Genomic DNA, 14,017 nt, shown 5'->3' on the forward strand with positions numbered 1-14,017 from the left:
GGAACTGGGAGTTGTCTCAAAAGTTGTGGGGGACATAGGAAACAGTAGAGAATTTGATATTCAGTATACATGTACTGCATACATGTATGTACAAATATATGATTGTATGTATGTATAGATAGATAGATAGATTATAGGTACTTAATACATGTAGGTAGATTATAGGTAGGTAGATAGATTATAGATAGATACAATGTAGGTACAATGTAGATTGATTGATCGATTGATTGATTGATTGATTGATTGATTGATTGATTAAATATGGATATAAAGATTGATTATGGATAGATTGATAGATTGATTATAGGTAGATAGATATGTCTTACAAACACCTCTTACAAAAATGTAGCTTGTTGCTAGTATAATGTCTTATCTGAATAAATTCGGAGATACTGAAATAATCTAACTGCTCCTGATGATGTTGAGGGTTTGACATGTTTGGTTGTGATGTTTCAGGCCTGATTGTGCGACCAGTTGAGAGGGTGACCAGAATCACACTTGTCCTACAGGTAAGCCTATCGCAATCACAATATGGATTCATGGATGGATGTGAAGAATACAAAGGGAACAAAATGATAGTGATATAAAACACAAACCTTTTCTGTTTTTGAATGTCAGGAGAGGTGAACAAAAATAAAGATTGCAGCACAAAGAATGCAGTGCTAAGAACTTCCATTTATTTCATTTTTTCAAAAAGTTTATTTTTATTTTGTCCATCAGTACAAAACTCTTGATTGTATTACAGAAGTTTGGTTTAACAAAGGAACTAGACTATATGAATACAAAAACAAACATTGTTACATAGTTTCTACATGTTAATTTTCCCCAGGACCTGCTGAAGCACACCCCTGTTAGCCACCCAGACCACACCTCCCTGAAGGAGTCACTGGAAACATCACAGGCCTTCCTGGACAAGATCAACAAGTCTGCCTTCTCAGCTCAGGGGGACAAGACTGATGGCATCTCGGTGAGTCTTAGACTTAGACTTAGGGGCTCCTGTGTCGTCTAGCACATGAGGCCATCAGAGTGGTCCAGCAAGTTTGGTGGCTGAAAAAAATTTCTTAAATTTGCTTAAAAGCACATTCGCAGTTAGGGAATGAAAAAGAGACATCGTCCCAGTCTTTCCATGACTTTTTCTCCCAGACTTTTGACTTTACCATTTTCTCTTTTCGTTTTATTCCTTAAAACCTTATTTAACATATTTACTGTTAGCTGTTTTGTGTATGCATTTAAATCAACAGTCGTGATTTGCTTGTTCTCGATACAAAATTCTGTGTGCTTAGGTTCTATTGACTTAATTGGTATCAGTAGGACTTTATGTACATACATGTAGTGCATGTACATGTACATATCTGTTTTGTTCCTGTTTCAATTTGAGAAATATACCACTACACCTCAGTTCTAAAAAAAGTCTATCCTCCCCCAGAGCCCACAGCGTCATCTAGTGAAGGATGCCTTCCTGGTAGAGCTGTCTGATGGGAAGAGAAAACTCCGCCATGTGTTCCTCTTCCCAGACCTGCTCATCTGTGCCACACAGAGAACCACCAGGAAGTAGGGAAAAACAATATATACCTCTGAATAAAGAGACTCTTTTTACACAACCAGGAAGTTTGTTCAGCCGACATTTCAGTGACCGTCTGTCGCCTTCCTCAGGGCAATTCTGACTGGTTCACATTGCACTGCAGCACAGGTGTCGCTGTAATAGATTTACAGGGAACAGTATCTACAATGTGGTCCCAAACGTACCAGAGTGTGATATATATTATGCATCTATTAGAGTGACACCTGTGCTGTGCAATGTGAACAGTGACTTACTTACTTATTCAGTGACATACAAACCTGATGAAACTATTTACGAATATGAGCCTCTGTGTACCATAAAGATGAACATCTGGTTTCTATCAAATATTTGCTTCTGTCAAATATTACATTATGTATGTGCCTGAGTCTATGACTCACATCCTGCCCAGTACATGTAGCTGAATATTGCATGAATTTGATGACTGAGTAAACTGATGGAGGGTGGCTGATTTCATATTATTTGTGGCTGAAGAAAGTTCTCCACACTATAACCTGTAATGCAAAATCAGAAACTGAGTAATCTCAGTGAAGGTAATAAGATCTGCCAAAAACAGTTACTGATTTTGGAAACAGTCAGACATTTCTGGTAGCATTCACTACCTGTCATCAGTGACACTGGTGAGATCTCAAGATCAACAGGTTTATAACCACAAACTATTAACTTGTATGCAAATAATGTGAAGACAGTTTATTGAGTGATCTTTTTATTCCAGGATCTTCAGCCGTGAGTCGATGCGGGAGTCGTACGAGTGCCAGTGGTACATTCCTCTGGGGGAACTCATGCTGATAGCTCATGATGTGCAGCATATAGGTACAGACAGGCTACTGCATTTACCTTGTGATTTCCGTCAAGATTGGCATAATGTTTTCCATAGGATTTGTCCATAGGATGATTCAAAGACTTACTGATTTTGGCTGTGTGAAAATTAAGAGTTTACTAGACTATGTTTGAGTTCATGGTTGAAATAATAGTAACACCGTGTAAAATTTCCATGTGAGCTATCTAGAAAAGAAAGAAAAAAATCTTAATGAATAGATGTTACTACATGAAATATCCAGTGTTTTGAATTTGTCATGAAAGTTCTTTGGTATTGGTAGTTACATGTTTAAAGTCAAAGCTTTCCTTCCAACACAAGAGATTGAGTGACTTCATGGTTGAATTCAGCTCTATGTGAGGACAATCTCTTGTGTTGGAACGAAAGTTTTAACTTTAAACATGTTTTCCACCTCCTGTGCCCTGCAGACAGCAGCCCAGTACCCGTGACAAGTGAAGTTGACATGGAGAATCACAAAGCGAAGGTGGCTGAGCTCAGGAAGGAGTACAGGAAACTGAAGGCTAGCAACTCTGATCAACCTGCACATGTAGGTGTGCCCTCTAGCAGGCTGTACTGGTACTGCAGCTGAAAACCACTCCTCAACAACTCCAAACACGCTTAGCAATTTTCTTCAGTACTCCTTGCCACCAAACAGCAATCTCTTCTGAATTCTATTAGTGGATGTATCTTATTTCCTTGCAACTTCTTATCTATTAGCCTATAATTGAAATAGTTAAAAGCTACATCAAATACAAATGTTTGTGGAATACTATTTTGTCTTAACTGTTAGAACACATGTTGTCTCTTCCATGTCTTTGACTCTCTCAAATTCTTCCTTTTCTGCCCTCATGCCTACAGCGACGTGTAAGTAGCTTCTTCACTTTCTTGATTAACTGACTAGTACTCTTAATCATCTACAAGTAACTAACACTGTTTCTTGCAACTTCCTGCCCAGTATATGTAGTACCTTCTTGGTTTGTCTCTTATTTATTACTAGTATTGCTGGCCAATCGAATATTATTCTTCCAAATCATACTCTTTGAGTAATAAGGATGATGCTTCAATGATTCCCTAGGCAAAGCTAACAGTGTTAAGTTTTTGCCTAACGTAAATACTTTTAAGTAAATTCAGAACTACAGTGGAAAATTGTCTACCATTATCGCAATTCCAAAACTTGTTATCAATTCCTGGTCTAAAAAACCAAAGAGGATAGATTCAATTTGTTTTGAAAGAAGGATTCTTGATTCTTTTTCAGCGGAAGGTTGTAAAGGGCATTGAAAAGGTCAAGAAGAGGCTGGCTGAGCAGGTACAAATTATTCTTTAATACTGCCATTGACAACTTTGTATTACTGCTTTTTGTCTGTTATTGATGGTTGTGTTCATACACATTGGTATTGAAAATGTTCTTTGGTCTCTAATATTATTATCATATTTACTATAAGGTTATTAGCCACATAAATTATTTGCATTGTTTTCTTGAAAAGCTGTTCTAATGTATGTTACTCTTGATTTTCAGGAGGCTGCGTTGACTCTGGCTTTCCCCAGTCTGCCTTTCAGAGTCTTCCACAAGAATGGGAAGGTAAAAACTACACAATGTCATTACAATCAAACAATGACGTATACGGACTGTTTGTTTTATGATACATGCCCTAGAAGTAACCCACAGAACTGTCCGATTCACTAAGAGCCCTATATACTGTACTTTGTGACAAAGTTGCTGAACGATACGCAAGTTCTGTAACATACTGGTTGTTGTACTGGCCGAACAGGCTTTTCGTACTTTTAATATTGTATTTTCTATGTATATGTAGTGTATTGAATTCTCTATTGATAATATTCACAAGTTTTTAAATTGTAAAAGAGTCTACAATTCAGCCATTTAGGCTGCCACCGACTTTTAAACTTGTATGTCTATTTATTTGTTTATGAGAATAAACCAGTCATCATCATCATCATCATCAAGTAAACAAAAGGTTACTGAAGGTTGTAACTGTACATTGCTTTCATTTGTACAGAGAATAGACAATGAAAAGTTGGAATTTCAGTTGTCTTGGTTAACTTCAATTGTGTTTTTACAGACCTACACATTCCTAATGTCATCTGGAGACGAGAGGGCTGAGTGGAAGGAGGCCATCACAAAACTACAGGAGAAATGTAAGGCTGACTCCAGCATTACATGATGTATAATCCCCCATTTACTTTGTTGAACATTGTATACAGATGATACATGTAAGTAATGTGCATATGCATCATAACATGGAGATATTCCACACATGCTACCATGATGTATACTAGCTATTAACTATTGAATATTAATTAATTGGTATATTTTCAGAAACTTTCAATGATAAGGTATTTTCTACAATCTGTACCTGACATTGCATTTGTGTTTTTCCAGATCCCTCCAGACCATCCCTGACAAACTATGAGGTTCAGGCATTGCTCAACTCCACTAGGGTATGGCCAATTTGTACCCACTCATGGACTGTCAAGTTACTAAGATTCTAAAAATACATAATTTAGTGATTTTCACTTGCCCAAAGTGGACCATTCATTTTGCAATGTTGAAATTTTTTTCAGGTACGGAAAGTCAACACAGTTGGATCACTACTCCTGAATGACAGTGAGTAGAGAAATTACAATTTTGTATATGTTCTGAGTCTTATAAACTGCAGAAGTATGATGCATGGCTTGATGTCATCACCCTATAGCACACTTAAGTAGCATCTACCAATTCTCAATTGCTTACGGGTTAGGCAGCAGGAAGAATCTGTATCTGTATAGCCAGTATAACTGCCCTTCGTAGTAACACACCAGCTTAGATTGTCAAAAATCATTATTAAGATTTCTTCTCAAGTGGCAATTTTAGAAAGATAGATGACATGGGTTCCATAAATCGCTCAGAGCTCAAATAAAGCTAAAAGCTACATGTACTAGGTGTTTGAATCTCATGGTAACCATTATTCTTTCCATCATTCTTTGCTGTTTGTTGACAGTTGTTTTGCCCTGTTCCTCTAGGTGATGAGCCGGCCCTGTCAGGCAGCCTGTGTGTGACAGTCCAGTCAGCTTCAGGCTTCACAGAGGAGGGCAGTAAGTGTTCAAGCTCAAGTTTTGTTTTGTTCACTTGTCCTGATTTTTTGTTTGTAAAAATCAAAGCACAAAGCAGGGGTGCATTACTCAATCCCTGCTTTTGTACGATGTTGTCAAATTGAATAAATTGAAGTTGTCAAGTTCAAGTTCAATAGACTGCAAATTCCCTAGTCAGGACATCACGCAGACGGGAGTATGAGAGAAGTGTCTATCATTTCATGGCAAAAAAAGGAATCAGAAGATCTTGTTGTTTGCAGTAACACATTTTCCACGAGAAAGTGTTTTCTGTCTTTGTATGCCATTGTAGCAGTCTCTAACATCATAAAAAACTCTCTGGAACATCTTTTTCCAATGCTGTAACAATGAAAGTCCATATGCTGTGTCACAGTCTGTATGGTGATTTTTAGTAATCTTTCTTTATTTAGTTTTGCACAGAACATTACAACAAAGGGTTTTGTTTAAAAATATTGCTATTTCATCCCATATTGGGACATGCAGTTTAGTTATATGTTGCTAGATGTCTCTTCACCACTACATATACATATGTACTGTTTCATCGCACAAGTATCTATGTACAGAATTTCGTAACTCTGAAAACGCTGCAATCATTGCACACTGGCTGTTTTCCATAGTGTTAGACATACACGTACATGTATCACTGCTGACATTGTCCTGTGTTACACTGTTAACTGAGGATGGCTATTTGCCACAAGCTTCCGACTCAGAAGCCACATGAGGTCACACACCCCATGAATGAGGACACTCAATAGTCTTTTTCGTCAACGAAGGACTACCATGGAAAGATACACATATATCACTGCTGACATTGTCTTAATGTATGTCCTGTGTCTCACTGTTCTGTAGGAGTACACTGCCTCATTGAAGTAGATTCATTTGGCCACTTTGAGCACAAGGCTAGAACTGGCACTTGTACATGCACCACTGAGGCGTCATGGAACGAGGTACATCTACCTGTTTATAACATTCATAAACATAAACAATCAAAACTTTGCAACTAACCTTCATATACATGTATGTGGTTTGATTTGTGTGATGATGTTCATTATGATTTCCTTGTGGTCACGTGAATGTACTTTTCCTAAAGCCAAAGATCAACAAAGATGTGCTAAGCCTGGCAATTGAAAATACATCTATAGATTGACAATTTTAGGTTCTTTGCAAAAATAAATAAATAAATATTTTAAGGAGTCGAAGTATATTATAATATTCTCCACTTAGTTGCATGCCCTGAAAAGTATTATGTCACAAATGTAAGGTGTATCTATTCCATTGTTATCAAGCAAGGACCTCAGCTCATGCTCTGTTATACTCAATAAAGTTATAAGTAAAGATCTAAGTAGTTATTCTAACAATTTAAAGACTTGTAACAAGTAAATGCATTGTGTTTACATTCAACCTTCTACAACATGTGCATTACCAATGTATCAATGTGCTACACTTAGGCTCCCTTAGAATGGTATAAGTTAAATATTTTTATTACAAATATTTAACATCTTCTTCCATGTTGATCCCAGGACTTCGATGTAGAGTTAGAAGAAGCCCAGACTCTGAGGGTGTCATGTTTCTGGGAGCCCCCCAGAGGGGGGACGCTCAAACCCAACCAGCACTCCCCCCCTGGTGGCAGGAGGTCTCCCATACAGAAGATAGCTGGGCCCAGGAAACCCTCCATGTCACACCCGCTACACCACTGTGGGGCTGCTGACATAGAGGTGAGTTTGGTTTGATTTGGTTTGGTTTATTTAGATCTCATTCATATTAGATATATATATATATAATAGTTGGCCCAGGAAACCCTCCATGTCACACCCGCTACACCACTGTGGGGCTGCAGACATAGAGGTGAGTTTGGTTTGATTTGGTTTATTTAGATCTCTTTCATATTAGATATATATATATAATAGTTGGCCCAGGAAACCCTCCATGTCACATCCACTACACCACTGTGGGGCTGCTGACATAGAGGTGAGTTGGAGGAGGGATTCATGGAATAATTTCTAGTTCAGTTTTTGTTTTGTTTTACCTATCATGTTGGCAGAATGTACTGTGCATACATGAATCCTGGATTTTATTAGTTTATTCTCTTATACTCAACATGTCAATAGAATATACTGCGCCTGCGAGAATCCTGGATTTTTCACAGCTTTATGGTTGGATGTTTGGTCTACGTTGCATCAGAATTTTGCCAGTTGCAGACGATATGTTTTCCAGCACAATATTTAACAGCTGGAGACGGTATGTAATCCTTAAATACATGAATACAACCTTATTTGAGATGGTCTGCCAAAGTGCTGTACACAATACATTACTGGTTTTGTGAAGGTGCAGTATGTTCTGCTGTTTTCCCTGGTGCAGATGCTGCCATCTTGATTTAAGGTGTGTCAGAGTGTATCAATTACAAACAAAACATTGCTCACATGGACTTCATTTGGGAGAGAGAATCATAGCTAGAATGTAATCAAATTCTTTGTTTTGTTTTTGCAGCTTTTGAAGCAGTCGCTTGAAGACAACAGAAGACATGATATTGAAGTGGTCCTGAATGGAAAGGTTTGTGTGCTTTTGTCTACTAAAAAGAAAGAAAGAAAGTTGTTCTTACAGCTAAATGTGTAAGAAGAAAATTCAGTGCCAAGAACAGCATTGGATGCAGTTTTGGTAGCAGATAAGGAAGAACATGAATGTAGGGACAACAATGCCCCAGAAAATGATTTAGCACCAAGGACAGTAAAATGTATAGTTGCAAGAGCAGACAAGAGCATTAATGTACTAACACAGTGGAAGATTATTCAGCACCAAGGACAGTACTGTGTATGTACAATGTATGCAACAGTAGCCCATAGCATGAATGTAAGAACAATACACTACAAGACAGTATGTTACTGTGTTGTCCTGACTTTTGCTTACATGTATATGTGTTTTACACTAGATCCGGATCTGTCTGAAGCTGCGTCACATTTCACAAGCAGCGACCCTGAAGAGGCAGAAATCCATGGCCATTAAAGGACAGAAGGGCATGTTTGGAGTGCCACTGGGAACCACTACAAAGTAAATACACAAGAAATACAGTGTGAAAACTTAGCAAATTGAGATCCAGTATACAGTATATGTAAAAGAAACCACCATTTTTTTTTTTTAACCGAATTTAACGTCATTTTTCCCCAACCGGGGGTTAGACGTGCTTGCACCAAGTACAAGTCTTTTTTTGAAGCAGGATTTTTACGGCTGGATGCTCTTCAGTTCAGTTTATTGCAGAATGCTTGTCAGCCTATGGTGGAACTTTAAGCTTTCTTTTGATATCCTATATTATAAACTGTTAAAAATCTGCATTGCAGAAGTTTAACTTTCACAGACACTTTAGTTAGAGACACAGCTCAATAGGACTTGGTCCCAGCTGATACAGGCCGCTAGATGATGATGAAAAATCAGTGTAGACAAACAGCTGCATTTAAAATTCATGTCTATTTTTTTGTAGTACACCCAATGGAACTTGGAAGTCATTGCTTTTGCCCACTGTTTTATACAGGATTGAGAGAAGACCAGTCCCACAGATAGTGGATCTGTGCACACAAGAGGTGGAGAAGAGAGGAGTGGAAGAGTTGGGGATTTACCGAATATCAGCCGTGTCTTCAGACGTGCAGAAACTCAAGAAGGCCTTCGATACAGGTCTGTATCTGAATCTGTATAGCTGGCATACTATAACTGCTCCTCGACATAACACACTAGCTTTGCAGGCACACGGTGCATTGGCAGCTGGCTATATTACACCAAATGACCTGTTACCCCTAGCCTTTGAACATCTAACTCTAAACATTGTTAAAAGCTTTCTAGCTATTATTTTACTATTGTACTTGGTGACAGCAAGTGATAGTTCTAGGAAAAAATGAGTTTTTGAATACCTCAATCCTTGGTTGATAACTCTGGTACTTGAAGGCAAGGCTATTTCTTCTTCTTTTTTGAGCTGGTATTGGGGCCATAGGAGGGATGTACAGTATATAATGGTGCCTGTGGTCTTTTTTGAATGCCCAATGGACTAAATGTACTAGGTCGCTGACAAAGTTGGTCCAAGTACAGACTGTTACTCAAGTGATATATAGTGAAAGATATTGAGAGCACAACTCAACAGTTGAGGTATAAAACTTTAGTGCCAAACTGTAGTCTAGATATAAAAAATTTATTGCCAAATGGTAGTCTAACTATAAAAATTTGTGGCCAAATGACAACCTTGGTAGAGAGCAGGTGGTAGAGAGCAGGTTAATTTTACGCTACATGTACACATAAGAAGAGAGTACAAAGGTGATGTCCTTGGTTCTGAAAAGGGAGTCCCTAACAACTACCATGTGTACTTAGGCCACACCAATTTAATTTCTAGGTTAACGGATTCGCCCGCTTCATTTTTTTCTGATTTGGAAATAAAAATAAAAATAAAAATTCAGAATCAACTGCAAAATGCTCATATTTTGCCCTGAACAGTTAAAAACAGTCCTTTTCATCCTAGTTGTTACAGTTATTCCATCTTTCAATGCAGTGGAATCATTAGAAGTTCAAAATTCATTGTTTGAATTTTGAACCAGCCTGGTGTGTTGACTTCATGGCTCCTATCGTACAATTTTGGGCATAATAGGATGCCTAGGCCTGTTTTTATCTTTTTTTTTCGCCCGCCCGCTCCATTATTTTTCTGGAAAAATCCGTTAACCAAGGAATTAAATTAGTGTGGCCTTAGTGAAGAGTAGTACAGTAACATTTATAACCATATCCCTGCTGCCTAACCCCTTAACAAAACAAAGTTGATGCCAAAAGTAACCCCAGCAAGGAGAAGGTTATCTTTAAAAGAATAAAATGACCTTGATTCTCACCTTTCAGAGATACATCTAAAAAAATGTTTTCCCTCAAGTAAGCTTTTAGCAACCCAACTCCAACCCTCTCAAACAGTATGTTGCCTCAGAGGGACATCTGTACGGGAGTAATGCTCAGTGAGACAGCTATCCAAAAATGTATTCTGCTTGAGGGCATCCAGGGAAGAGACATAAGGGAGGACTTTTATCACCTAAACCCCCATAACATCAACCCACAGGACAGAGGCAAATGGCAGGCTGCCATCAAGCATCAGTGTGCAAGCGCGTCAAACCCTAGGAGCACAGGGAACAACAGACGATGTGTGGGGTCGCGTGGCATAACGGCAGAGTGCTCGGAACCAAGAGGTTCCGGGTATGAGTCCTTACATGCCACCGATCTTGTGTCCTTGGGAAAGGCACTTTACACGACTTTCCTCACTTCTCTTAGGTGTTAATCATGATAGTGGGTATTAAAAGAAAAGCCAAAAACCCTCAGAGAACAGGGAACAACAGACAATAAACTGGATAGTGAGTGAGTGAGTGAGTGAGTGAGTGAGTGAGTGAGTGAGTGAGTGAGTGAGTGAGTGAGTGAGTGAGTGAGTGAGTGAGGGAGTTGACTAACACATTTCCTCTGCCCACAGGGAGTAAAGACCTGCACCACATGATCCAGGAGACAGACATTAACGCCGTGGCGGGGGTTCTCAAGCTGTACTTCAGGGAACTACCGGAACCTCTCTTCACCAACGAGCTGTACCCCAGCTTTGCTGACAGTCTCGGTAAGTTAGAAGGAGGAAATAGAATATCCAAGGAATGCAGCAATCGCCTACTTGGAACACCAGTTAGAAATGGAATTTAAAGAAACACAGACATATGAAAATGATACAAGAATTTGAGGACTTCTATTTTTTCAATGAATATGTATAGAAATGTAGGAAATAAGAATTATGATTTTGTATTTTACAAGCTGATTTCAACTTGATACTGGTATCTGTCCACACAAGTCAAGAAGTAGCTCTCCTTGAATTTTCATGTGCTGTTAGGTGACCTTGAAGGCATGTGACTCTAATAATTGCCTGGCAGGAAACATCAGTTGGTTGAGTTTTGGCTGATCTTTCCATCCATTACTTCTCTACTTCTTTATCATGTTATGATAACCTTTACAAGAGATGACTCATGTCTTGTTCCCCTGCAGCCCTGGCAGACCCTGATGCTAAAGAGAGAAGCATGTTGTCCCTGTTCCATGAGTTACCTGAAGTGAACCATGCCACTGCCTTACACATGATGAGGCACCTCAGGAGGTAAGGCTTGCATTAGTTCAGCTGCTGACTCATTTGAAGCAGCACTTACATGTTGGTGGTAGGTGTATTGTAATTAAAGATTGTATGTATGTGTGGGGGGAGTTAAGTCCTTCCCACAACCATTGGGATGGTTGCTTATGTTGGCACCAATCTCTCTAGCCCATTTCTGTAGCCCTTGGACCACACATACAGTTGCGCAATCACTACAGCAGGGGGCTAGTCCACTGACAGTGGTGTGTGTTTAACTACATGTACAATACTCTTCCCAAATGCTGAGTGCTAAGCAGAGAAAGCAGTTGGTGCCATTTTTAAAGTCTTTAGTTTTCAGACTGATCGAGTATGAAAACAGCTTCAAAACTACCAAGAATAATAGATGTTGATAAAAGCAATTATGTCCTACCTGGGCCGCAATTACGTTCGATACGGGTGTTCCGGCCTGTGTGATAACTAGCGGTACAGCCCGGGGGTTCTTTACGCGTACGGCCCGGGGCTTCCAAATGTTCCGTGGAACGATTCGAACGCGTTTCGGCCTAACCGCGTGCACCGATTTCGAAATTCGAATACAAAATTCGGACATTGGAATTGATGTTGTCGCATTTTTTGGGTTTAGGGACACAAAATTTTCGCTCATTTTGCATTGAAAGGCGCGTTTTCTTGGGTGGGTATGACATAAATAAAATACAACACGGCCGTCGGGCGATCCGACGCACGGTCGGGCTGGTACCTCGGGCGATACGGAATACACCGTGTTGTATTCTATATGTATCAATTTTCCCCTTTTCCTCTCCAGAGTTGCAGAAAAAGAAGAGGTGAACAAGATGAACATCAACAACCTGTCGACGGTGTTCGGTCCGACGCTGCTGCGCCCCTCGGAGGCCAACTCCCCCTCGGACATGTCGAGCGCGGCGTTTGTCGGAGACGTCCTGACACAAGTAGGAGTGCTACAATACCTGCTGATGCTGCCCGTATCAGAGGATAGACGGCAGGCATTGTCGTCCTCTGGAAGTGTGGACACGCAGATGTAACCACATTTGCTCTTGTGCTACTGTAGTTGAAAACTTCAAAATCTGCTTGACATAATAAGTTATGTGTAAGAAAGTGCTACAGTTCTTTCTGCATGGCCTTAATTTTCATTTTATACCAATAGTGTGCAGGTATTATTGTCCTCTGGAAGTGTGGACATGCCCATGTAACCATATTTTCTGTTACGCTACAAAAAGAAAAAAAATTAACAGTTCTCGGTGGCAAATGTGCCACATTGACACATTGGGGCATCAAATCTGGAGTGTTTTTTTGGCACACAGTTAGACCGATTAGCCGAAGAGGCTCGGTGGGCATCACTCCACCGTACAGGGAGGGAAGTCATGTTAAGTGCCTTTCCCAAGGACACAACATCGGGGCATGGTGAGTATTGCACCCAGAAGCTATTGATTCTGAGTCCAATGCTCTAACCAATGCCACCATACTTTCATGCTACTGTAGTTGGAAACTGCAGAGTCTGCTTGCTAATGTGTAAGAAAGGGCTTTCTTCCTGTGTGGCCTTACTTTTGATTGTATACCAGTAGCTGCCACGGCAATACAAACCGGATGTTAGATTGTAAATAGTTTTTCTAATGCCCATTATGACTTGTTAGGAGAATTCTATGCATAACATTTTACCTGCTTTGCTCCCAGAGAACACAAGAAAGTACAGAATTGTGTAACGTAATTTAGTTTACTGCCTGACAGAGTATGTTGGTAGTGCTTTTTAGTTACTGTATGTAGTGAAATACAGTCTAACATTGATACAGGTACTGGAGCAATGTAATACCTTATATTTATGTTATCATTATTAATGATAATAAGTTGATATACCACCGAATGTTATTATGTGTGCAAGACCATATGGACTTCCTGAGAATATATTTGTTATATGGTATTGGTGACGAAACCAAGATTAGTATGATTTTTCCTCTGTTATAAGTTATATCTTTAATTGTTTGATACAAGCATTGACTGTCTTACATGTAGATAGCTATTAAAGTTATAGCTGCTTTTTTAATCATTGCATACACTGTTCTTGCTAAAAAAAAAACAAGTATTTATTAGACAAAATAACCAAACCTGAGGAAGGGTATTTCCTTTCAATGTATATAATTTACTTCTGAATCATTGATTCTTACTTTCATTCCACCATATTATTTGTTGGTTTCTATAAGATTTTGGGCAATGTGAAATGTTGCAGTAGATGTGTATTGTGTCATAGAAAAAGTTGTTCCTGGCATTTTCTTGCTGTGCATACATGTATCGTCTACTGTTAACATGTTTTACAAAGCATTGTCTTGTTGTGCATGCTTTTTTAAAGTTTGGAATGCCTTCAAGTTGTAACCTGTAATATAAGAACTTA

The 14,017-nt window shown here is 39.2% G+C and overlaps 1 protein-coding gene across 1 annotated transcript in view; it reads left to right on the forward strand.

The window, feature by feature from the left end:
- Positions 1 to 13,641, forward strand: part of LOC109467100 (active breakpoint cluster region-related protein-like) — a 28,173-nt gene extending 14,532 nt beyond the window's left edge. Inside the window, 19 exon segments of the mRNA XM_019765009.1 lie at positions 457 to 509; positions 830 to 967; positions 1,427 to 1,551; positions 2,295 to 2,392; positions 2,825 to 2,943; positions 3,652 to 3,702; positions 3,913 to 3,975; positions 4,475 to 4,550; positions 4,795 to 4,853; positions 4,977 to 5,019; positions 5,415 to 5,486; positions 6,351 to 6,448; positions 7,022 to 7,165; positions 7,167 to 7,196; positions 8,428 to 8,546; positions 9,025 to 9,164; positions 10,975 to 11,109; positions 11,526 to 11,631; positions 12,422 to 13,641. Coding sequence (XP_019620568.1) covers positions 457 to 509; positions 830 to 967; positions 1,427 to 1,551; positions 2,295 to 2,392; positions 2,825 to 2,943; positions 3,652 to 3,702; positions 3,913 to 3,975; positions 4,475 to 4,550; positions 4,795 to 4,853; positions 4,977 to 5,019; positions 5,415 to 5,486; positions 6,351 to 6,448; positions 7,022 to 7,165; positions 7,167 to 7,196; positions 8,428 to 8,546; positions 9,025 to 9,164; positions 10,975 to 11,109; positions 11,526 to 11,631; positions 12,422 to 12,656 — 1,904 coding nt within the window. The 3' untranslated portion in view covers positions 12,657 to 13,641.
- Positions 13,642 to 14,017: the final 376 nt, after the last annotated feature.

Source organism: Branchiostoma belcheri, unplaced genomic scaffold (assembly GCF_001625305.1).
Source record: "Branchiostoma belcheri isolate BF01 breed outbred unplaced genomic scaffold, Haploidv18h27 scaffold1, whole genome shotgun sequence".
Lineage (NCBI taxonomy): Eukaryota > Metazoa > Chordata > Leptocardii > Amphioxiformes > Branchiostomatidae > Branchiostoma > Branchiostoma belcheri.